The 25,904-nt window shown below is 51.9% G+C and overlaps 1 protein-coding gene across 4 annotated transcripts in view; it reads right to left on the reverse strand.

Annotated features, from left to right (window-relative positions):
• HEG1 (heart development protein with EGF like domains 1) overlaps positions 1–22,290 on the reverse strand; it is a 56,104-nt gene extending 33,814 nt beyond the window's left edge. For all 4 annotated transcript variants that reach the window (XR_014228189.1, XM_082312047.1, XM_082312046.1 and 1 more), the window contains exons 1-4: positions 22,089–22,290; positions 2,501–2,779; positions 1,259–1,483; positions 631–882 (exon numbers count right to left, since the gene is read on the reverse strand). Coding sequence is in view for 3 of the 4 variants with exons in the window: in XM_082312047.1 (XP_082168173.1) it covers positions 631–882; positions 1,259–1,483; positions 2,501–2,779; positions 22,089–22,269 (937 nt within the window). In the remaining variant the exon portion in view is untranslated. The remainder of the gene's footprint in view (positions 1–630; positions 883–1,258; positions 1,484–2,500; positions 2,780–22,088) is intronic.
• Between the last annotated feature and the right edge of the window lie 3,614 nt (positions 22,291–25,904).

Consider the following 25,904-nt stretch of genomic DNA (forward strand, 5'->3'; position numbering starts at 1 on the left):
CTGTGCAGTGGGGCAAAGTATCTGTTTTTGAAAGCTCTAGAAATAGCTTCTTGCAAAGCAAATGAGGGGAAAATGTGGAGCCCAGGGATCTTGGGTTTGTTGTCCCATACAGGTTGTTGGAACACGGGTGTCTCACCCGGTCTAACTGAGAGCAGACCCAGCCAGCGTGGCTGTCAGCGTGGGTTACCAACCTCACGTCCTGCTACAGCACTGCTGGGGTGGGACACACAGCCCAGGTGGGACACACAGCTCGGGTGGGACACACAGCCCGGGTGGGACACACAGCCCAGGTGGGGCTGGGACCTCGCCTTTGCTCTGCAGCTGGCACTGAACCAGCCAAGACATTTCGCAGCTGCAGTTGCCCACCCTGCAGAACACAGTTATAAGGTCCAAAGACCTTTTTTTTGTTTTGTTTTGTTTTGTTTTTAAGTGGAAAACATTGCGGGATTCTGACCAAATTATTTTTTCCATTGCTTTTTCCTGCTTTCAGCAGGGAATTCCAGCTAGCCACCCAAATAATAACCAACCGAGCGCATGTAAAACACAGCATCTCCTCTGTTTCAAGAAAGCAAAAGCTATATAAAGGCTTTTTAAAGCTCTAAAACAAACCCGTGGGCCAGCAAAGCTCACCTCCAAAAGTGCTGTCCGTGGCAGGCAATGCTGTGAGAAAAGGGCTTGTGGAGTCCCCTGTGACATCCCCGAGGTGTAGTGCCACAAGGTTCGCACCAGTCTGGGTACTGGGAGCTCGGGGGGAGGACTGGGGCGGTCCCAGAGAGCCAGGGAGGGGGGTGCTGGGGAGGGACTGTAGCATCCCCCCACTGCTCCCCGAGGGGCTGGGTGAAGCGGCCACAGTGCCTGCTGGTTGAGAGGGGCTGCCGGCACCTGCAAGGCAGTGGGAGAAGGCAAATGAGAGCACAGAGACAGGCTGAGCTGCCCACCCAGCATCCTCCGCTGTCACCCTCCGCCTCCCTCCACAGCCCGCAGTCCCCTTGCCTGTACTCTGCCTACAGCAACTTCGTGTTTGGGAGCTGCACCAAGTAATTCCTAATTTTCAAGGCCAGGAGAAGCCACGTGGATCCTGCTCTCCACCCTTGTGCATGAAGCAAGCCAGAAAACTGCCCTGAGCACATGGTGAGGATGGAGGGCCGGATCCAGCGCACAAAGCTCTAGCAACGCAGGGAAGCCAGGCTCAACCGATGCCCAGTTTCTCCGGGGAACAGCATCCACCTCATTCCCAGGCTGAACTGGGATGGCTCACCTGGGGGACGAGTCTCTGTGGAGGGAGGCAGCAGCACCGTCCTCGTTGCATTGTCGAACCCTGCCATGTCCCAGGCCTCATGGCGCCCACCCAGCGTCCTCTCGGCCGAATCAGTGCTGGTGGCTGCCAAAACCTGCAGTATGCCCTCCGCAGCCACAGGGGTGCCGGGAGAAGTCCTCTTGCCTCTCTCCCAGCTGCCCACAGCACGGTGATGACTTCCAGTGGCTGGAAAGTAACACAGAGAGAGTCATGTTCCCCCTGGACAAGCTAACGTGACTTGGCTGGGGTGGCAGCAGCATCACCCGCAGTGGTACCCAGCCCTACCATATGCAATAGACAGGGTCACAGCAGCATCCCCCGTGTTTCCTCTATTTAACATAGAGCACGCTGCAAGAGGGACTGCTGGGAACAGAGGGTTTCTGTCACCAAAAAATATCAGTATTTCAAAACTTGTCTTCATTTGTGCATGGCAAGAGAAACACAGATTTTTTTTTTTTTAACATTAAAAATGCACAAAGCAGTAAATAGCTTATGCCAGGACAGCCAGCAGCTGGCAGCCTGGGCATGCCAGCTCCATACTCTAGTCCCTAAGCAGGGAAAAAAATGAGGAAGTAAAAAATGAAGAATTAAAAAATTAAAGATAGCCTCTATGGTCATATTTCAGCGAGACACTTATTTCATCTGGGGATATTAAGAAAAAAATTGAAATGGAGACGGGGCAATCAGCACAGCCTTGTCCTTCTGGTGTGGGAAACAGGCTTTGATTTAGTGCATGCTTAAGAAAGTACATTAGTTTACTCATGACCACAGTCCCACCAAAAGTGGTGAAGATTATGAACAAGCCCAAAGGTAAGTGTTCACTTGCACGATCTCTACGTGAGGACCTCAGCTACAAATTATGATGCAGCTGGTCAGATATTTTTAACTTGGGCACCCTTAATCTAGGTTGAGTTCGCAATGGGGAGGAGGCATGGGGATGCAGGGGGGTCTCCACTCTGCTTTGAGGTCCATGATGGGCAAGACTCTCTGGGGTGCTGCTGGGTGGTGAATAACGACAGCAGCAGCTCCCAGAAATCACCTTCACTGTAACATTTAAAAAAAATATCAGCTTTTCTGGGATTGGATTTCTTCCAAAAATCTGAATTTCTAGCAATAGGGTGAGAAACCTTCCTAACCCACCGGCTACGCTCGGTCCATGGGCTGGGTAAGGCAAACAGGGACTCTTGCGTCAATAAAACTCACCGGGAGGAAGGCTGTGGGTGGGCAGGTGGGTCGCTGTCCCGGCAGACAGGCTGTCCGGGGGCCCTGCTCCCGGCGAGGTGAAATCCCCACCGCCGGCGGGGGGACTGACGTGCTGCGTGGCCCCGCTCGCCGCCGGCACCATGCTGTGCCTGGCAGGCAGCGATGCCTGCTCCTGGCCCCCGGCCAGCATCGTCACCAGCTCCATGCTGCCCACGACAGCGCCAGAAGTCCTTATCTCCGTGTCCAAACTTCTTCTTGCCTGATGGCTGCTTTCGATGACTGAAGGGAAAAACAAGAAAAAATTAAAATCCCATCAGTGCTGGATGTCCAGGCTCAGCTCGTTGCAGTAACACCGGGGCCAAGCTCTGATCTCATTTACACTAGAGAAAATTTTGCATAATCAAAACACAGACATGAAATTTATTTTTGGATTCCCACCAGTGGAAATTAAACTGGTCTGTGGGGCCAAATGCTGAAACCCACCTTTGTGTGCATTCAGTTCAGCACCCCCATGCCTTTTTATGTGTTAGGAGAAATAAATGTTTAAAGGAGAAAAAAAAAAGCCTTAAACAAATAACCGATGGAGATGCATGCAGTGTGGAGTCCATGTGAGGAGTGAGTAGGTCTCCAGAGCTGATGGCCAGCTGGAGCCCAGCACAGCCCGTGTGCCCCATCCCGAGGGCGTGATGGGAGCAGGGAGGGCCCTGCAGCTCTTCCCCTCTCTCCACTCAGCCGGTGCTTGCTGGACGCCTGACCTTGAATCCCACTGCCTCCAGAGAGCCAGCGTGAAGCTGTCTGAGAACTGCAGGGCAAACAGGAGGGTTGGCATAACCCATCCAGCTACCACGAGGCACTGGGATAGAAGAGATCAACATATGATGTGGATTACACTGGCCATCCAGGTGCTGAAGCACCCCAGGTGATGGACGTTTTGGCATATGTGATGTTAATGTGTACCAGAACATGAGAAACAAGATGGAGAAGTTTGTGCATCTGCGGGTCCATTTTCTATGAGCAAATGTGGCTGGAACCCCTGCTCCATCCTGAAAGTGCTTGGGTCTGCTCTCTTGCTCCTGCTGGAAGGCTGCTCCAAAGTCTCCCATCATCCAGAATCATTTTCTCATTTCATTAGAAAATGAATAAATACACTTACGGAATAAATGTGGGTTCCCAAGCCAGCATTACCCTTTAGCTTAGCCAGCTTTTCCCCTCCCCCCGCTTGCTCCACACCATGGTGATGTGTAACATCAGCAATCTCGTCCCCTCTTTGCACAAGTTGCTTCTGCATTTCTACCACCTGCTGTATCTCATGGACTCAAAAATTACTTCTCCCAGGGAGGTCAACAGGCATTACATGCTTTATGGGATCTCCAAAAGCACACAGATGGCTGTGTGCATCTCTCGAATATAAACACGTTCCCAAATCAGGCCCTAAGTAAGGACTGAAGACGTTACTCAGTAGCCAGTTTCTTGGCTCAATCATTAACGCTGACCGCTGGCAGCAGCAGCAGGACTCAGTACGGTAGCTGTAGCTTCAGCCGGGGGTCTGCCATCCAGCCTGATACTGCCTGGAGCAGAGCATCTCCTGACAGCTGCCATGAGCGGTTCCAGTGAGATTTACTGGAGCAATCGGGGTTTCCAGCCCGCGGCACCAGCCAGGGCTGTGCAAGGCTTTCCCTGCACATCAGTCACGTGAAAACCAGCAGCGACTGTCCCTGCCCCATGTTACAGCCCCAAGGCTTGGCTGGCACTGCAGCCTCAGATGCTCTTCCAAGTCCACAGCAAGTCAAAGCAAGTCCAAATCACAGTTGTGTCATCCGAAATGGAGAGATCCCAGTTTTGCCTATCTTCCTTATAACCAAAACACAACCTCTGGGGTGGAATAGCCCATAGCATGCTCTGGATGGGCAGAATAGGAGCCTGGCTAGACAAACTGCAGTTTAGGGTGGCAGGGTCTAAAGCCTCTCAAGAAACTGAGAAAAGTCATATAGGGAGAAGAACTCTCCCCACTTTGCAGCTCAAAGATCCACCAGGCTACGGGACGTAACCTGCTTGGCATGCACACAGCATCTCAAATCAGGGCTGCAGCTGATACACAGGCAGTGGCTAAAGACACCACTCAGGCTCTGCCCAAAAGCTCTGATGTTCAAGATTGAGCCTTGCACATCTGTCCTTGGCCTCCAAGCACTTTCTGTAAGAAAGCTGTGCCTCAGAGAAACCCCCACGGGACACCTCTCCTCCTTGCCTTGTGTGTCTCCTTTGGGGTTGCTGTACCTGCCACACCAGAGGTGGCAATTTCGGGAGCGGTCTCCTCTCTCCTGCAACAGCTTCAGTGGAAGAAAAAAGAGGTACGTAGGTAGGACAGGCTGCATTTCATCCCAGGAGGCTGAGCACCACGAGGCCCAAGGAGACAAGAGCTGCAGTGGAGCAGAGCCCCTTGGGTGCCTTTAATGACAGCCCTAGCAGTGGCTGTGATGTCCACCACACCGAGCACACCGAGCGGCCGCTGCCGCTTGGAGCCTGCCCTGTCCCGTGAGCCCACTCCTGTCCCGTGTAACAAGCTGCTTGTTGTTGCCCCTTGGATGAAGGGATGCAGAGTCACAGGGGATGCTCGCTACGCTCATTTGCAAGCCAATACCCAGCCTGTAATTGTAGCCCACAAGTCCATTTATAGCAGCCCTGATGCTGAAAAATTTGGGTGTGCTGGAGGGCGGCGCACTGAATTTCCCTCCGTTCCCCTCTCGCTAAAAGCTTTCAGCTGTGCAACCCTTGCTTACTGTGCCCCAGCAGCCAGCTTTGCTGCACAGAAAAAAGGCAAAGCAGCAGTTACTTAAAGAAACCCTTAGGGGATGAGAATAGACAGAGGGAAATTTGCTTTCTCAGGTTGCCAAGTCATTTGTCAACAAGCACTCCAGCCAGGCACGCTAAAATATATAGCGGGGCACTGCAGCAGGCATTTAATTGCCACTTCTTAAAAATAACCCTGAAAATGCCAGCAAGCAGTACCTTCAGCTATGACCCTTGATTGAACAGCAACTGGTTTGAAAGTAAAATGCTGCTGTTTGCTTGTCTGGTTGTTGTTCACCCTGCAAATCCACCCCAGAGTTTTCTCTATCCTCTTTTGGCTCTGCAGAGCTGCTGGGAATAAAATGAAGCAAAACCCTTCCCCTTATCATGGGCGCCAGCAAACCTGGCTTTGAGTGCAGCCAGGGAGTGGACGGGCTGAATAAGAAGGTATTATTTACACAGGCTTTTTAGAGTCATCTGGCATTTTTAACTCTGCCCCGCAAGGTATGCCAGGCTCCGGTGCAGGGAGGAAAACCTTGTGCCAGGACAGGCTCAGGTCCCCAGTTTGGGGTGTGCAGAGCATGAGCCGTGCTGCAAAATCCTACCCACAGCATCTAGTAAGGAAACCCAAAAAATCGGGCCGCTCAACAAAATAGTCATGAAGTCTCAGCTCATCACAGAGCCATCAAGCCTGCCAGAAGTGCAAGATAAATGCAAGCTCCTCTTTGACTTGCCTGCAGAAATTAGCCTTCAAAAATGACCCTCTACTGCAGCGGACGGACCAGATGCAAACTTCTTCCAAAAAAATAAACGCGGGACCGTATGGCCTCCCCTGATGCATTAAAGGCTTAAAGCAGAGCAGCCCTTTAGCTCAGGTACCGATGTGTCACTAACAATTTCATCACATCCTAAGCTGCCAATTGCTTTCCACGTTTTAACTCCACGCAACCGCAGCAACCATGAGAATTATTTGACTTCCAGCGCAAAATCCTCCTGCCACCCGCCGGACCAGTGTTTTCCCTCACAGTTAAAACTAGCAGTGATGCTCACCAGACAGGTCGAGGCTCGGAGTTACTTTTTCTTCGCAAGCATAATAAGTCCGTGGCTTGCTGGGAGCTGAGTTATAACGTGGCCAGGACAAACAGATCAAGTTCCAGCTGATCTCTCAAGGCTTTGGGTTTGCCCCTGCCAGCCCAGCTGGATGTCTACCTTGTGCGACTCCTGAAAAATCCCTTTTGGACCAGCAATTTTTTGTCTCTGTGCCCAGGTGCAGCACAGGCATTGCCCTGGCCAGGAGGTGGCTGCTGCTGGCGCAACATCATGGTGATGCTCAAGGCTCAATATGGGACAGCACAACACCGAAAAGCACAGTACTGTAAGTTTTCAGCAGTGGTTGTGATCTCTCATGGACATTTGCGGGCAGGGAGTGAGGAGGGACGTCTCCTGCTAACGCCAGGGCAGCATGATCCCCGTGGACAGCATTTGGCAGGAGCATCGCACGAGCTATCCCAGCCCTGCTGCTTTCCTGCAGAAGGGATTTTTCTCCTCAAAGGGCAGAAAAACACTCCCTTGACCGGGGAACGCAAATTTAATCTGTGTTTGCACATGAGAAAAGCCAAAAGTGGTTGCTTGGCTGCCCAGAACAGCCCTTCATGCCAGAGCTGTCCCTCCTCAGGAGGGTGGTGATTCCCAGGGGACCGTTCCCAGTACAGCCGCCCATGCGGCGGCTGTTTTGCCAGGGCTACGGCCACCCCGGGAGCATCCCATGCTGAGCCGAGCACGCGTGAAGCTAAAGCAGGCTCCTCCCGAGGACAGGCAGCTATAATTATAAAGCCCACATCTGTTAACGTTGCATAATCTTAACATCATCTGAGGCTCACGGAGAGAAAAAAAAAACTCATCTCAACTTAGAAAACTCCTTGCCGGCTGTAGGAAAAGGTTAGGAAGAAAGGCAGGCTGTGAGGGAGGAGAAGCAGGGAGCAAAGCCGGGGCTGCTGGCCCCACAGTGGGTGGCACGGGTGGCTGCCGGTCCCTGCCGGGGCCGGGGCCGGGCTCTGCGCTGTGTTTTGAACGGCTGCTGCGGATGTTGGGATCATGGGTGGAGGCCGGTTAGGAGCCAAGTGAGTTTGTGCGAACAAAAGCTACAGCCCTAAATCTGGACCGTCCAGGGCTCTCTGGGATTTTCAATTTCCTTCCTTGTTCTTGCCCTGAAAGAAGCAGTTCGAGGCGGAGGGGAAAGCGGGGGGGCTGAAATGGAGCTTAAAAAAAATGTTCATACTTGGGACGGGTCAGTTGAGCGTAAACACGTTGATAATATTGGTTAGGGAAGGTCCCTCGTGTGCACTAAGCACAGGAGGAATGCAAGAGGTTTTTAAACACAAGTGGTCAACCCTTTTTTGCTAATTCTTTCAATATTAATAAAAGGAATTATTCAGGGTGGATGAAGAAAGGTGGTGAGCGAGGGTGGACAGGGAAGAGAAGAGGTGCAGGATGGCCCTGCCAGTGCCTCCTGCCCAGCTGCGGGGCTTGGTTTGGATGGGGTGCCCTATAGATGCATCCCCCGCCAGCGCCTTGCTCTCGTCCTCATGCTCCTCATCCTCTCCCCACCGGGTACCACACAGTGCAAGACAGCAATTTGCAGGACATTAAATCATCTTAACCATAATAAGAAGGATTTATGCAGCCACCAAAGGTGGCTGGAGCTTAATATGTCAGCTCGAGAAAGGTCATGGAGGCTTAATGCCAGCTGCAGACTCTGCAAGCTCTAAGTGCCAAAGGGTGGTTAACACCTACCCATCCACTACGGGTGATGGATGCCCACGGGGCTGGGGACGTCGGCATCGTCCTCAGTCCTTCCTATGCCAGGCCACGGCACTTTGCTTGCAGTGCTGCTTTATGAGACAAAAACACATTGCACTTCCACACCACCTCCCCTCTGGGACCTGTAAAACCATGGAGGATGCTAAAGGCCATTTTTGCTTCCTACCTTTTTTTTCATGATCCCAGAGCCTGATGCTCAGAGATGCCATAAGAAAAAAAAGGATCCAATTATCACTCTTAAGAGCAGTACCCTAAAGCAGAGAAACAGGTACTCCAAAATAAAGAGCACACAGAAATGAAACCTATAGTCATTTCCAAAAGCATGGGATGCATGCATACGGCCCGCCTGCAACCGGGGATAAAACTTGCACAGTGCAGGGACAGGATACCGTCCTGCTTATCCAGTGGTTTCCAGCCTCTTAATTTTGGTGTCCTAAACATCTCCCTGGGGAGGTGCAGGCTCCCAGATCACCAGCTCAAGCCTGTGAAACCCTGCGTATCTTACTCATCTTTCTTGGACAGTTTGCGTTCAACGCACAGATCCCTGGGACCACACGGACCCACGCTGCCTGAAAACCACCGTCCCAGGGCTCGGAGCAGCACCTTAAACGTCTTTTCATGAGCTCTTGGTTTTGCATAGTTTTTGGCAATTGAATTAAAAAAAAAAAGTCCTGTTTTATTGTCAAGTCGTTGGAAAACACGTTCAAATACAAGTCCACTTCCAACAGGGATAAGCTGTCTCGTGACTGCCCATACTCCTAAAAAACCCCATAACCATGCTGAGACTCTAGTAAAATCCCAGTCCATCCATCCATACAGTCAGGGAAGAGGGGACCGAGCCTCCAGCCCCAGAGAGGCCCTGGGACCCACGTCCCTCGTGCCTTTCCTGAGCAAAAAGCCTGAAATAGCTCTGCTGGCTTGCTTGCTGGCTCATTTATTTTCTGCCTCAAAAGTATCCCCTCTGGCGTTGTCTCCCAGTGTTAATGCCGGAAAAACCCCTGCAGCCCCAGCGGCGTGAAGGCAGCTCTGCCCCAGCACCAGCTGACGGGGCCCAGGAGCGCTTACCAAAGGGATTTCTTTCTCACCATTTTCAGGAAAAACAAATAAAAATAAGCCAAAAGAACTCTCCCGAATGGCACAGCTCTCTGAGCACTCACATCTCCTCTCCATCCCCTCTCCCACCACCCTGTGATGCTGAAATGTCTCCAACCACCCTGCCTGCACCGCAGATTCCAAATGCTAAAACCCAGCAACACCTAATTCACTTCTAAAATCCGCCAGGCTTTTCTGTAACACCCTGCAGAAATGTTACAGAAAATATCACCCACGTAGCACTTCTCCTTCCTCTTTCCAGGGTTTTTAACGTCCCCTGGAAGCTTTGCTCGGCGGGAAGGCAGCGGCACTCTCGCCGGTGCTCGCGAGGGCAGAGCAAAAGCTGTGCAGGGACCCAGCCCGGTGTCATTTTAACTTGTGCTCCCGTCCGAGGGCAGTGCTGCTGGAGACTGTCAGACGGCTCGGGGAGGAAGTCTCCTGGCAGGGCTCCACCAAAGTGGAGTTGCTAGGTCACTGGAACAATAAAAAGGCAAGAAAAAACATCCTGGCTGCAAAAAAGAAAGGGGAAAAAAAAAGGAAAAAAAGCCATGGCAGTGTGTACAGCACTGGTTAAGTGGAAAGAAACGGGGCTGGAGAAAGCAGGATGATGCCGCTGCTGGCTTTTGTAAGCAGACGACTTTAATTTCTAACATGGACCTTTCTCTAGAGCTCTCACACAAATAATTCCAGAAACCTGGAATTTGTCTACAAGGTTTGCAATGGGTAAAAATCTCACATGGGGCTTGCTAGAACAATATTTCCAGGGGAGCTAGCCCACTGCTGCTATGGAGAGATAAATTACCCTTTGCATGTTAACTAGGGCATCACACTCCATCATATAGCTTTCTTGCACCATCACACGCCCCCAGCAGCTGCCCGCACTCATTTGAACTGGGTAATATAAGAAAACTGCCTCCAGGCAGGGCTATATTTTGGCGATAAGGGGATGAGCAGCCTCAAAGGGTGCAGAGCGCTGTGCAGCCCCGGGGCTTGGGCTTCTCCGTAAGGAAAGGTGCTAGCAGCTTAGAAGCTGCAGGATGAAATTTTGCTTTCTGAAAAGTTTAATTTCAAGGCCAGAAGGGAGCATTAGCTCATTCTGCCTGACCTCATGCATAATCAAAGTCACTCTGTGTAGCTTATTTACTCCCAATTGAAGCTCAGTGACTTGTATTTAACTTAAATGGATCTTGAAGGGAAAAAAACCCAACTAGTGGTATTTTTGATTATTTGGGATTGTGCTTAAAACCACCAGAACTATGGGCCAAAGCACAGGTTTTTCTGCACAAAACCTCAACACACATCAAAAAGCAATGCCCAGTGCTGTGAAGCGTATGTGCGGCAGGAGCCGTCCACCCCAGGAGCCAAGGACTCCAGCACCTTTCAGACCCTGGAGAAAACAAGGCGGTATTTTCATGTCAGACTCTGGAAACAAAACCACAGGTCCCTGCTCCAAAGTGGTCTGAGCCCAGGAGCTGCTTCCCACAGCCAGGAGGGGACAATAAATACCAGGAAGATGGAGGAGGGAGTAGGAAAAGGGGTGCTGCCACACTGAGAGGCCATGCCGAGAGCAGCCAGGGGCTGTCACAGGCTCCTGAGTGATGCTGCCCACCGCTGCAGGGTGGACTTTGGTCCAGGTGTCTTGAACAGAGCTTCATTCCAGCAATGCACTTAAGAAGAGCTCCCCGGGGAGCTATTCTCCGTGCTTAACACTAAGTACGCGCCAACGAGCTTTGCTGGCCGGCGGCCGCACCAGGAATGATGACCAACCTGGGAACTGAGTAACTTCTCAAGGACGTGGTGGGGACGAGAGGGATGAAGGGCCCTCTCAGATGCAGGAGGATCACAAGGCTACCAAAGGGTGGATGAAGGTTGGTGACACACAAATACAAGGCTCTCTGGATTCCTCCCTCCGTCTGGACTAACAAAACCTAACTCCATCCCAGGGGAAAACTGATGGCGGCCCGAGCCTTATACCCAGGTCTCACCTCCCAGGTGAAGGTGGGATGCAGGACGTAGTGTCATGGCAGTGGGAACCACAGATCCTCTTGTGGCTCCCACTCTTCCAGCAAGAGATGGTGGGACTTGGGGGGGGACAGAGAAAAAGGCAAACAGGCAAAAAAATAAAGCAGCTTAAAGATAAATTAATCCCCAGAAGAGATAAGGGCCCCCACCTCCCTTCCCCCATCTGCTGCAAAAGGATGATGATCTAAAGCGCATTTCCTAGATGACACCGCACCGATCTGCTGCCGGAAGCAGCGGTGGCAGCGCTCAGGACGGCGCCAGACCTCCTTCTTCCAGGGGACGAGCCAGGTCCTTCCCCACTGGCACCCACCAGCCGGTCACCACGGCCACCGCGGAGGAGCAGCGTGCCCCGGGGTGGCTGGAGCAGGCGTCCCTCCTGCTGCCCCGCGCCGCTCTCCCACTGCCTCTGCAGTCACACGTTTCCTTTCTGAGAACCGGGGGGGGAAGGGATTTACCATTTCCAGTGCCTTTCTGCATGTATTTTGGGGAGGCTGAAAACAAGATGCCTTCATTCGGCTGCGTGCAGGTCTCTGCTCTGCAGCAGGCAGCCCCGCGGCCGAGTCCTGCAACCAGCAGTAGAAATGGGTGATGGAGAAGGGCAGGATTGGGCTGTCACCCTCCGAGCTGTCACTGAGGACTGACAGGGAGCCTGGGTCAGGTCACAGCCTATCTTGATGCATACAGGCACTGTGTGCTGAGCAAGGCAGCGCAGAGGATCAAGAGGCCAGATATCTGCGCCCAAACCCCATCTGCCCACACACTAACCCATATTAACCGGCACAGAGCCACCTCACACTGACTGCCTTGGCACGTTCTTGCCATCAAGTGACCATCAACTTCAGTCTTAACCCAGCATCCGTACGATCTCCAGGTGCACCAGCAATTTGCAGGACAGGATTATGAGGATCTCCATCTGCATGGTATGGACTGTTCTCAGAGGCCATGAAATTGCTGGTACTCCCATTCCCCAGGTCAGAAGCCTCCTGGTCCTCATTTGGCTTTCTTCATGCATCATATTTGCTCCATGTCCCTCAGAAAAGACCATCTTCATGATTATTCTGCACTCTCTGATCAAGTTTCCCTCCTAAGAAACATCCTTTCAAAGGGCTTTTATCTGCAGGGTTGGCTGCCAGTCTAATACTGCAGCCCCATTCTGTATTTGCTGAAAGAGCTGATAATGTCCTAAAAAGAATTAACATTTAGATGTTAGTCCTGTAACTGAATCCGAATCAAACAATGATGACTGTTCAAATGCCTACAGCTACTCAGGGGTATTTTCCTTTAAGCTCTTCCAAGCTTGTACCAGGGGTAAGGAGCTTTCTAAAGATGCCTTTGTGAGCACCAGATACTGAAACCCTTCTCCTTGTCCCTCCAGACACAGATACAATTATGCCCAGCTCCGGCACAAAGATAAAGGCTGAATTACAAGAGCAGTATTATGCTCCACAATCAGGGTCCTTGATTCCGATTGACAAGGAAAGCAAATCATGCGCCATTGGTTTGCTGATGTTTCCACTCCTGGAAATTCATTCCCATCGCAGGGGTAAAAATTAGTTCAATACCCTGGGCTACCTTTTGCATTACCTCCCTAGATTGCTAAATTACCTTAACTTGTCAGTTCATGAGATCTTGCAAGTTATGCAGGGTCAAACCTGGCCACCACTTGTACAGGATATCATTCTTTGCAGAAGGTTTAACTACCAGCTGCTATAGTTTCCCTGATAAGAAAGTATTTTCTTACCTATAATGGCACAGATGCAGAGGGACAGCTATTCAGAGATGCTGTGAAACCCTTCTCTGGAGTGAATGTTTAAAAATGTGTTAGATAAACATCTACTGTGGTGATCCTGCAAGGGGAGATGTCTTGAGATCCCTTCCAGACTTGCCTTTTGCTTTTATAGACCACTCAAAACCAAAACCAAATGAAAAACCCCTCAAATATCCAAACTCCAACCTCTGCTCCTCCAAGAAGTGCTGTCCTCCCCCCAAAACAAGTCCTGCCACCCTGGGTGGGCTGCAGTACCCTCCTGCTAGGCTATCACTGCAGGTATCTTTCCGATAATATATTGAAGCCAAATCTTCAACTTAGTGTGATTCATCCCCACTTCAGTGAAGTTCAACAGAGCGTGATGTTTCACGCCGGTCCTTGGGGCTTGAGAGATTTTCCACAAGAGGAAGGGTGTTAACGCCAGTGTCCTAACAAGCGGTGACGTGGATAATTGTGCTCCATAGATCCAAATTCCTCTTGTCACTCCAGATGCAGAAGTGCCCTTTAGCATGCTCTTCAGGAAAAAAAGAGGCTTCCTTTGCTACCGGCAACCCAAAGGAGCCTGCCCACCAGTCCAAAACTCCCACACGAGGTTTCTTCCATGGTCTGGAGATCCCTGAGGGAATCTGAGGGTGGTTCTGGTAGCAGAAATGACAACGATGTCCGCCTTGTTATAGAGGCAAGAGGTCAGACTGATGCCTGTAACGGCCTTTAAAACCTCTGCCATCACAGCACTCTGAAAAATGCTGAGAAAAACGCCCTGAATGCGTGTGTGCAACACAATGTCCTTGGGGAGATGCAGCCCAGGCTGCACCCCTGGGACAACCATTAACCCTGCCTGGTTAACCCTTCATGCACAGTTTGCACGCCTTTCTATTAGACCACTTAAAATTCCTCCTCAGTCCTTTCCCAGCTGATTTCATCCCAGAGCTCAATTAGCTCAGGGTTAAAAAGCAAAGGGTATTTTCTTGCAAACTTCAGCTGCAAGAGCCTCGTTGCCATCTAACCACTGTACAAAAGGTCCCTCAAACATCTCTGTGTTTGCCTTGGCGAAAAAACCACAAAGGTCACGGTGTTTCCAGAGGACTTTCCGCAAGCGCTGACTTGGAAGCCCAAGACGAGGTGCTCACGCAGAAGGGCCAAGAGAAGGACCTGCAGCATCTGGTTGCATTGCAAGTGACACAGTCACCCTCAAACAGCTTAAACTGGCCAGACCATGGCAGGGGTGCTGCGAAAGCAGTTTTAAAAGTCCTCCTAGCTTCACGTCCTTGCAAAGAATGAAAAGGCAGATGGAGCTTGCTTCTCCCAGCGGAGAGTCAATCTGCCAAGGTCAAGGCGCTTGCACAAGGTATTCGGACAGCTGGACAGAAAACAACAGGGTTTGCACCCAGTTTTCCTGCTGCATTGCCCTGCACTTCTTTGCACACTGTCACTTTTCCTAGCAAAGCAATACGATTAAGATGGTTGCACTTCTGCAGACACACAGGCAGAGCCCTGCCAAGCAAGAGTGTTTGAAACAGCCCCTCTGTCTGGACTCATAACCCTCTGGAGATCAGCTTTGAGCTAGTGGTATTTTTAAATACAGCCACCCTGGACTTCTTGTCCGTCTCCTGGATTTGCAGCTCACGTTTTCAGGGGTTTTTTATCTACCACCTCAACAGCCAGAAGCTCTTTTTCTCCCCCTCTAAGCAATTCTCCTGTAACGACAACTCCAGGAGTTGGGGTTTTAAGGAAAGACAGCCAAATTTTAGGAGGCTCTCAACACAGATCCTGACTTTTGGCAGCAATGCTCCCTCGCCCACAGCCGAGATGCTGACTGCAGCTCGGGAGATGCTTAAGTAACCAACTGCGAAACTATTTATCAAATGACTCCAAGTCAAGGGCACAGCAGATGCAGAAGCAGATATAACCCTCCCCAACCGCCCTGCCTGCGCGGCGGACAGGCAATGGGGAACACCTTAACCCAGAGCCACGGGAGGGACCTGGGGCGGCAGCACGGGAGCAGCGACAGCTTGTAGGATATTTCCTATAAGTGCCCTGCTTATAGGAAATAGGTTGGGGTTTGCATTTCAGGCACTTTCTAAATTATATTTTTATATCTCATGCATTTTATACTGGTTTCTGAAGAGATGAAGCTCCTGAGACAGCTTTGTCTGTCCTCCTACATTGAAACAAATTAGCCTGGAAGTCAGAGACCTCCAAGACAGCAAGTTCCTACAGGTCTCATGAAGACGGGCACTTTGCTAGAGAAGACTCTAGTAAGTGTCCGGCTTGGGGAGCTGCTGCCCTCAGACCAAAAGGAGGGTCCCTGTGGTTCAGTTCACACCCTGGCCGTAGGACCAGTACATACTCGGCACCCACAGAGCCCATAATAAACCAAAATAAACCATGGCCTGCGCTAACGCCACCCACCCCGTGGAGAGCAGAAGAGATCAAACCACAGGTACTGCTCACAGAGTAACTTTATCACATGCCTCTCCATTGCATGGGTTTTCCCAGACACTGACAGCTCCAAAAACGAACCTCTTTCTCCCCTGGTTTTACACAACCAGACTTTTGACCCAGCACCCCAGTCTGTGGAAGCCTTGCAGTGGTTTTACCTTCCTCCAGCTGATCCCTCTGCTCACCCTGGTTCTGCCTGCCCCTTCTCCAAGCTCTTCAGGACCAAGGGTGACTGTCACCACGTCCAGCACCCAGCTGAGATAAAAAACAAATTAACAGCAAAGAAGGGATGTGACCCAAGATCCTAAAATCTGCATTATAAACCTCACAGTATTCAGATCCTACAAGAGGTCCTCATTTTAAGCAGGAACTGGATCTTATTCCCTTTTTCCCCAGTGCTCTCCTGAGCACTTCGGTAGACTGGGTCAGACAGCAGTGTTACTATAACGCAGGCAACAGCTACGCGAACAGCTTGGAGGAGCTGAAGTTTACAGAGCTTCCTTTACTCGAGGGAACTGCATTTTTCTAAGATTATATTATTTCTTGGGCTGGTCGCTCAGTAATGCAACATCATTTCCCTTTTGGGTGGGAAAGTTCTCTCCTTGTCCTCAGACGCCAATGATTTCAGCCTGAAAGGATGAATGCGAACTCTCTGCATAATCAAAGAGCCATAAGTGAACCGTGCCCCTTGCCGAAGCAGCGAGATGTTATGGTATAACACCTGGGCATCGAAACTACATAGCGATGGGTGTACACGCATCGGCTGTATATATGCAGAACAGGGTGAGAGGGAAGGGTGGCCAGATGTGACAAAGCCATTTTCTCCTGATAGGCATCCACAGACTTAATTCTTCCACCAAGCCTGTGCTTTTAGCCCTCTTGCATCTACTCTGGGTGAATATCCCAGCAAATGAACTTCTAATATTTATGGAAACAGCAAATTACAATGCAAATGTTGCAAAACTGCTCGGTGAAATAAAAATTTGAATTTGTAATCAGGTCTACTGTCACTGAAAATTGGATTCTGCCTTTTATGCTCAGCTGATCAGGAAAGAGAAAAAACATCGTATGACCTACATCTTCAATCGAATGTAAATAACAGGGCCTGTGGTTGGGGTATTAAGGCCTCGTGATGAGCTTGCTCATGAGCTACAGACTGTAGATTTTGTATTGGACATTATCAGGAGAATATTATGAATGACCAACCTTTAATTTGCTTGGAGCACCTTCTGACCCTCTGGCTGGTCAAACTGCCCCGAAAGCTTCTTTGCAGCATTGCAACAGGAGAAAGACACCATAACAGGTGCCAGGATCTGGCCATGCCTCTTCCCAGAGGAGCTCTGTGCGTGTCCGAGTGGATCAGCCCAAGCACGAGCAGTGCCGTTATTCTGCGCAGAGACACCCTGACCCACCCAGACCCTCCTCACCTCCCATACCTGAGAAACTTTCTTTAAACTATGTGGGGAAGCAAAGCTAGAATCCAGACAGTTTAAACTGGCTATCTATGAGCTATCCAGCTCCAGATCATTTCCCCAGAGTATTTAGGAGGTTGCAGCCCTGCCCTGAGCACCCCAGGCATGGCAGGGGCAGCCGTGCCGGGCACAGCATGCCGTGCCCCCTCTGGCCTCCCTGTAGCAGCACAGATGCAGGCAGAAAAACAGCATTTTTGTGCTGCAAAAAGGCAGCAGGCTCAGCCATAGTTGAACCCTACCACTCTGTACCTGTCCTTATTTTGGAAATGGTACGTAGCTACCGTTGATGGGGAACCCACAGCACCAGCCAATGGGTCCTTCCAGCAGCAACTGCAGAAGAGCCGCAGACTTCGGTCGTGCCTTAGTCTCTACATCACAGCACTGAAACACTGTTGCTACACTGACAGGCTTTATTGGCTTGATTAACTTGTTAATTGATATAGTTCCTTATTCTGTGCTTTTTTTTATTAGCTTGCATGAATGCTTCATAAATAAAACCATCATGACCAGACTGATGCTACTAAGGCCTCAGTTCACTCCTGTACAGCCGTAAGAGCAGTGAGCGGGGCCAGCAGCCGCTCCCGCAGCAGCGCAGCACGGCCCCAGAGCCCGGGCTGGCCGGCAGCAGCACCCAAACAGGCAGCCAGCACCTACAGTCGGCTGGGCTTTGGTCTCCGCTTTCACCCAAGGGACGGCTCAACGCCCGGTTTGGTAGCTCATGGGACAGAGCAATCCCCTGCTCCCGTTGCCTAGACACCTCCCGAAATCCCTTTTGCAGGATTGCCTGAAACGCTGGGGGTTTGAAGAAGCAACTTTACATTTTGGGTGACAGGCACAGTCCCAGCCATGGCAGCATCCATTCGAGTTTTGCACTACAACCACACCAACACCAACTGCCTTTCTAGCCTGGTACCACATCTCCTCCACTAAATGACCGTAATCCTCTGCCACCTTCTAGAGATGTGATGGGGATGGAGCCATTAGCCTCTGCGCGGCACTCAGCTGCTGTGACATGCCCCCGGTAGATGAACGGGACGGGGAGGATGGAGGCAGCATGCAGAACAGCTTGGGAGCTCAATCACGGAGAGTTTCTGACTGCCAGCCCCAAAATTAGGATCTGTAAGAGCAGGTGAAGGAAGCAAGTTGTCCCAGAAATCCCACACTCCTCTAAACTCATCAGTATCTGCAACTTTTGATACTGAAAATAGTATTCCCTGAGGAAGGCACCCCTGCACCAGCAAGGCTGGCATCAGCCCCCACGGACATGGCAGCAACTGCCCGTCTCCCTCATCCTCCCAGCCACAAGAGAAATTAAAGCAAATTAAATTATCCCTCTGAAGTGGTGATGGCTGCTGGAGCAGAGAGTGCTGCAAACGCCTGCTGAATGGGCGCGGGCTGGCTCTAGCGTTTTGCTGCTAGGAAATTAAACTTTGTGGAGAGCCCAATAACAGGTTTTAGCTACAGCTGTCCACTTACTCGCTGTGCCCTCGTCACAGCTTAGCACTCGCTGTCACTCCGTATGAAGGTATAAATCAATACACATCACTACGTGCTCCCTGCCAGTCGGGTTACACAATTATCTCTTGGACCATATTCATTTACCACTTAAATATCACGCAAAGTGCTTTTACAGACTGATGCGAACACATCTTGTCAGTGCACGACCCTCATTACCTTCAGGGGCGAACAGGCAAGGAAGCTGATCTCTTATCTCCCTCCTTTTCTGAAACACTTCTTTTTCCTTCTCTTTCCTTTTTTGCTTTTAATTATGTACCCCAACGGAGCAGAGCTAAATCTATGCAACTCCAGGGACTTCACGTTTGCAGCATACCAACCAAATCCACTTACAGCTCAGAGAGGAGCAGCAAAGATGCCCAAGAAAAGAAAACCCTGCAGCCTACAGGTCTTCTGATAGCAATGCGGAGGCGCGGGAGGTGACCCTTCCCTGTCCCGGTGCTGCAGGGGGAGGAAGCATCCTTCCTGTACCACCCACGGGCACCTGAAATCCTATCAAAGCTAAACAGCAGCATCTTACACCTCTCTGCACGGAGAGCCGGGCTTCTGCCCCACAGGAGCCACGAAATACATACGGTGAAATTTGTGGCAGGTTTGGAGGCAATACCATACTTTGGTGCAAACAGGCGTCCTCATCATCTTCTTGCCTCGCTCCTAAATTTGCTTCTTCCACATACAGAAAGTTTCAGAGATAGAAAGTTAAAAAAATACATAAACAAATGCAGACTGTTCTGCCCCTCTAGGAGGGTTGGAAAGTTTCTCCTAGCAGCCAGCCTAAATCTCTGCTGCAAGCTAAGCTGATTCCTTCTCGGGTGATTTCACACCTTATTTCCAGGGCTCCCACCAGGGAAGCTGCAAAGAAAGGCGGCAGCTGGCACGGGAGAGAGGGAGAAAGGACAGAAGGATGGACACAGATGGCAGAAAAGCAGATCAGCTTCTCAGGGCAAGCCCATTGCCGGCGGCCCCGCGCCAGAAGTAAAGGGAAAAGGGACGTTGCAGAAACAGGGGGAGACCCCAGCCACAGCGACTTTGTCGGGGGCTCGGTGCCACCTCTGCTGTCCCTGTGGTGTCACTGGAATTATTCCCATTTTACAGATGGGAAACCTGAAATAAGGAGACCTGCAAGAGGACGGAGCTTGTAACCAAACCCCCGCCCGACCCAGGCTGGTGGCAGACGGTGCCCTTCAGCTCACCCGCAGCCCATGTGAAACAGCTGCCAGGAGGAATTTCACAGAGGGGGTTGATGATGCTTTAACTCTACTGTCACCAGCTTTTAGTTCATCTGTTTTTTCCCTATCTTCCTCTCCCCGGATTCAGCCTGTACTTTAAACAACACGAGAAATCCATCTGGCCTCGTTTCTTCACCAGACAAGCCCACGGTGGGTTTGGCAGGGAGGGGCGGCAGATGCGGTCTGAGGCGCAGGCCGGCCCGGGAAGGCAGCGAGGCTCCGCAGGGCAGCCTGGAGCCCGCTCTGTTCCCTCGCCCCACGCTTTCTGAGAGACTGAAAAGCCCCGTTTCTACACCCACTGCCTCACTGTCTGCTCGCTAAGCCCTGCCTGAGAAAGGGTTTTTGCTGCTTAACCTCAGACTGGTTTCAAATGGAGATGTAATCTTCATTTCCACGTAGTGCCGGGGTGATGGGTTTACAAGAAACACTCCCTGCCCTGCTTCAAGCAAGCGTTTTCAAAGGTGAAAAACATCTCAGAGGGGCAGGAGCGGCGGTGAGACAGAGAACAGGGATTTCTCGAGCACCTACAGCTCAACCTGGGAGTGATTCAGGAGCTCCCATCAGCCCGCTCCCATAACACCAAACAATTCCCTTGACTGACAAGCACAGAGCTGTAGCTAACAGCGAGTGAATCATGGCTGTCAGGACCCAGCGTAATTCATGATGCCATTCGCTAGGGAGTGAGTTACCGCCAGGCGATTTATCACTCCTTCACGACACGTCCCCCGTTCTTTCTGGATGGAGCTGACATGATTCACGAGCACCTGTAGCTGCTGAGCACGGGCAGCACGGAGCAAAGCCTCCACTGCTGAGCTGGGCGGCCAGACACTGGTAGCCAGACAAATGGCTTTTCCAGCATGAGGACAGATAGTTTGAGCTTTTCAGACTCTTAACAAAGGAAACGCATTCCTCCGCTGACTCTCAGGAGTCATCAAGGTCACAGGAAAAGATGCCAGATCGAAAGCTGAGATGAAATTAAATAGTTGTTTTCCATCCACCGAGGAATTTGTGCAGCTCTTATCAAATAATAGGCGAGCACTTTGCTGGCAAGTTGCAGATTTTATCTTCGCAAGGCTGATAGCAGGTAAGACAGCGTTCTTCTCTCCCGGTATGGAGGGCAAACTGACACTTGGAGCCGCACAAAGAAGTGGCCGAGCTGGGAACAGACCCAAATCTCCTTAATTTCGGTGCGGTATCCTCGTCACCAGGCTGCTCTCACACAAACGCTGTCAGCTCAGAGCTTTCTAATCCACTGCAGGGTACATCCCAGTTGCTATCCCCAACTATGCGCTTGGTTTAGCATGGATACATCTTATGCAGGCACGCTTTGGATTTGCGAAGAAAATTTAAATGCTATAAATGTTTTTGTCACATTTCCTGAAATTGCGTAGCTCCATGAAGATAAAGTTAACCCCGAGTACCAAAGCATGATATTCTCTTCATATCAGGAATTAAAAGATGAAATTTGATGGTCCAGCTCAGGCAGGTCATCAATCTTAAAACCTACTGCAAACCTACACAGGACTATTCTGACATATTGGATTTCCTTATACCACCTGCAGACACCCAGCACTTTCCAAACTCATTGAGAATTAGTCATCCTTAGAGCTATGTGTCTTCTTCGGCGAGTAAGTGAACCAGTTTACTGGGTGACACTTGAAATGAGCCCTGCTTGTTCTGCGAAAAATATGGTTTATCCCATGCTGAAACCAAATTCAGCATCATTTGTAAAGCACCAGACTACTCATTGCTCCTGATAATGACACTGTAGATGTGGCACGCAAGGAAAAATGTGACTTTATATATGACTAATGTGACGGTCTGTAGGCGACGCAGAGAGAGAGGGTATTTATAGAGAGCTGCTGGCATCTGTCCCCACACCTGGATGTGGATCAGCACCGAAGGTGAGATGAGGGCACGTCTGAAGATGAGCAGTAGGTGACCCAGACCCTGAAGACCACCTATGGGAGCCACTGATTTCCCACCTGGGAGGCACTTTGATGGGTGGATGCGTGTCGGCCGTGCCCCTGCTACCCACCAGAGCCTTCCTCAAGTTCCCCTGTGAACTTTCCACCGCTCGCCTTCGAGTCAGTCCACGCAGCTACAACGTGTTTACAGTTTCCCACTCACAACTCCCATCCCAAATTTTCACTCACCAAAGTGCCTGCCTGTACCACGATGGGCTGGGCAAGGTTAAAAGTGTTCGGGAGAAGGATGCAGGGAGGGGTTGCGCTTTGCAGCCGATGCGGCTCTGGGTGATGCTGGGATGCTCAGCAACCCGCGGTCACGGTGCGACGGAGAGCGCGTGGGGTCCCACGCCGCGCGGGGAACCGCGCGGCGTGGGACCCCACGCGCTCTCCGCCGCACCGCGACCGCTGAATCCCATCCCTATCCCCATCCCTAACCCTATTCCCATTCCCACGATGGAGCGGGACACTCACCCGGGCTGCCGGCGTGTCCCGCGGCGGGAGTCGAGCAAGGGCGGCCGAGACGGCTTCGGGACGGAGAAGGGGGAGGAGGAGGAGGAGGAGGAAGACGCCGTGGGGAAGCGAGGGGCAACGACCCGGCCGGCGGGAGCAGCCCCAGCAGCAGCAGCAGCAGCAGGGTGCAGGCTGCCGGCATGGCGCTGGGGGTGGATGGAGGGGGGGGGTGGTTGTTCACATGCCCGCAGCGGGGCAATGAATAACCACGTAAATAGCGATTTTGAATTAATTCACCGTGCCCCCCCCCCCCCCCGCCGGGGCGGCGCAGAGGGCGGCCGCCCCGGCCTTAAAAGTGCGAGGTGCCCATAGCTGGGGGGGCGAAGGGGGGGCGGCCAGCAGAGGCAGCAGCCTGCGGCCAAGTGCCGGAGCCCGAAAGTAAAAGGGCAGGCGGCGGAGGCTCCTCCTCAGCCTGACATCACCCACCCGCGGCTCGGCTCGGCTCGGCACGGCCCGGGCTCCGCACGGCCCCCCCCGGCCCGGCCCGGCCCCCAACGGCCGCCCCCTCCCGCCCCGCGCAGCCGTCGGGCCGCCCGCTCCCTCACCCGCCTGCGTGCAGCATCCTCCTCCTCCTCCTCCTTATTATTTACATTCATTTTATCTTTACTTTTACTTTTCCTTTTCCCGACGCAGCCCCCAGCCGCAGCGGGCGAGCGGGAAGCCCCCTGCCCGCCGCCCCCGCCCGCCGCGGGGCCGCCCCGCGGCCGCAGCCCTGCCGCCACCGCGCCCAAGCGCAGCCGGCGCGCAAGTTCCGCGCCACGGCCCCCGGCGGCCCCGCTGCCGGCACGGCCACCCCAGGGAAAGTTTCTTTCCAGATGAGTGCGGTGAGCATTAGACAGCCCCAAACTCAATCCCCATCGAGTCCTCGCCAAATAAACTTCAAATCTTTCCTCGGTTATAAAGCTAACCTGCTCGCTTTTAAATGCCAGCAGCGGCGTTGGAAGCTGCGGCGTCTTGCAGGGTGAATTTCCCAGGCTGGGCTGTACGGCAGGCAAAGGATTTCCCTTTATTGTTCTGAAATTCCCTTTCGTAACTCCATGCTCCTGGTTCGGCGAGAGAGAGCAGCGGGCCGGGGATTGCGGGGGCCGCTGGCATCCCCATGCGCCCCCGCTGAGCTCCCCCTCCCCGGGGAGCACCAACCCCCCCCGGGCAGCCCCTACCCACTGAGTCGCTCCTGGGCCCTCTGCTTTTCCCTCGAGCTGTTTCAGAATCAGGCTTAATTTCCACAAGCCAAGCAGAACGGGACCTTTCGGAGGGGGGTGACAAGTGACAATACACCACATCCCGCTAGCTGCAGCCTCGGACAAAACCCAGATCTGGTCCATAGCCCCCCACTCCCCGTTCCTCCCTTCACCAGAAGCAGAAGTGGATGGCTGATAAACACAAACTCTCCTGAAAGCCTCTTTCCACCCAAAAGGTGGCACTGATGAGCCCGGACCAGCATGGTAACGTCCTTGGCTTTACCCAGACACGGGTATAAATCCATAACCATAGATGAAACCTCTGGAAAAGGCAGCCCTTTGAGGCACCCCTCTATCAACCCATTTGCTATTCTATTCCCTACAACTTTTGGCATCTTTTTGCTTGAAATTTACTTAAACTCAAGGAACAAGTCGAGCTAGTGTCAGTTTGGGAAGTACTACACGTTAGGAAATGAAGCACAAATAAACCACAACGACACTTTAATTATACAAGTAAACATCCCAGTCCTAGCAAAGGGGGACATCTGAGCGACCCAGAAACCACAGGCAGGTACCACCACGGTGCCTGATCCACACAGGACATCTTTCGGCTCCTTCAGCCTATGTCAATGTACTTATATGCTCTTTATAGAATAGGTTATGTAAAAAAAAAACTTCCTCATTGACAAGGTGGAGATACCAAGACACAACTAAGCAACGGGCCATCATGGGACTGAGTTAAAGCTCAGGTGAAGAGCTGTGAAGTATTTTGATACTTTGGGAGGTGGTGCAGGGAGCATAGAGCAGCAGCTCAAATACTTGGGGCTATCTTTAGACATGAAATGCAGGACTCCACATAACCTGTTCCTAAGATTGTAAGTCATATCAGTAATAATTATGATTCTTCAGAAAGTTTTTTTAGTCCCTGGTACGAAAGTCTTGCCAACAAACAAATCTGATGCTTTGCTACATCCTTTAACTATGCGACACAGGTGAGGCAGCAGGGGCACAGAAACCTCTCCGAGGCCAACGGTACGCCACCAGGGCTGCGTGGGGCACATCCAAGCTAAACCCACCCCTGACATGAAATGGATGTTCTTGGGTCCACTCACTCTCACACTTGAAGGCCCTAACACGGAGCCTAGAGCTCTCATCCCTTTCCCCCCACCATTCCCAAGAGACTTCCCCAACATCTAAGCCATGTAGCAGCTCCCCACTCTTACTGCATCCTCCCGAGCTGTAAATCCAACCAGCAGGAAGCACGGTATCAAACGCTTTTCCAAAAAAAAATCTCAATAAATTCTTCCTACTGTTTTACTCAACAGGCGCATCGAGAGCAATAGCAGAAGCAGGCAAACGCAAAACAAACGTTGCTGAAAGAACGACCGGTGTCCGTATCGAATGGCTCCATCTCCCCGTGCCCCTGCAGTGCGTCCGTAGCATGACCCTTGGAGCTGTGAGCAGTGAGGACCCGGATTAACCCCCTCGAGGGGAGGGCAGTCAACACCCCCTCCCAAATTGCCACTAAATCTGCCCGAGCTGCTGTAATGCTGCATTTCTGAACCAAACAGGGCATTTGTGACCGTGAGGGGGGTGACCACGAGGACCGTACGCCCGTACACACGGCCAGCACCAGGAAACACCGGCCGAAGGGCCCTGCGCTGCCCTTGAACTGGCCACATCCCGGCAGGTGGGAAAACACACCGCCGGGCCGGCCAGCGGGGCTGGGGATTGCCCGGGGCAGCTGCCGACGCACATGGCAGCGGTGCGGCTGCTGCCTTCACCAGCCCCAGCTGGGGCAAAAGCCCCACAGCATAAACCTGTGCGTTTAAACCAGTATTTACCATCAGAAAATAATCTCTCTCCTCTCTCCATCTCGGTTCCCGTCATGAGCAGCAGATTATTCACAAGCATCTGGAAATGAAACACCAATATTTAGGCAGTTTCAGACTTCCCAAATGCAATCCCTTCTCCCCGCCCACCCCGCCATGTGCTTAATTTGCCAGGGTTTAGTGGCTGTAAATTTAAAGCTACTGTTTTCCTGCTGTTATTTTATTCCTACCTTCACCACTTCGTAAGGAATATCCCTGCACCAAAGAAGTCAATTTAGGACTGGTATTTTTGATCTCCAGCTCCAACAACCACACGAAACCATGGAGAAAAAAATCTTTTTTTTTTTTTTTAAATAAAAAGGTGGATTTTTTTTTTTTAATCCATTGGGGCTGCAGAGGGTAGTGTGGTGGGGATACCACCCCTGCCACCCACGTGCTGCGTTAGACACCCTCCTGGGAGACCGGGGAAGAAGCGTCGGTGGTGGGAGGAGGACGAAGGATGCAGCAGGATGAAGGTAGCTGTGTGGAGCACGAGCGCTCAGCGAAGGCCACCGGCGCTTGGCTGTTCCCCGCGTGGTCCTGGAGTTGTTTATCCCCGTGGCACGACTGCACGCTCCGCTGCCGCATCCTGCTAATAATGGTTACAGGGCAGCTCCAGGCTGAGGGCTGCTCCCCTCCCTCCTTCAGAGCACAAAACTAATAGGAGATTTAAATGCATGAAATCATGCCTGAGGAGTCGGCTGCATCAGGCAAGCCCTGATGTA

This window comes from Platalea leucorodia (assembly GCF_965183815.1).
Source record: "Platalea leucorodia genome assembly, chromosome: 5".
NCBI lineage: Eukaryota > Metazoa > Chordata > Aves > Pelecaniformes > Threskiornithidae > Platalea > Platalea leucorodia.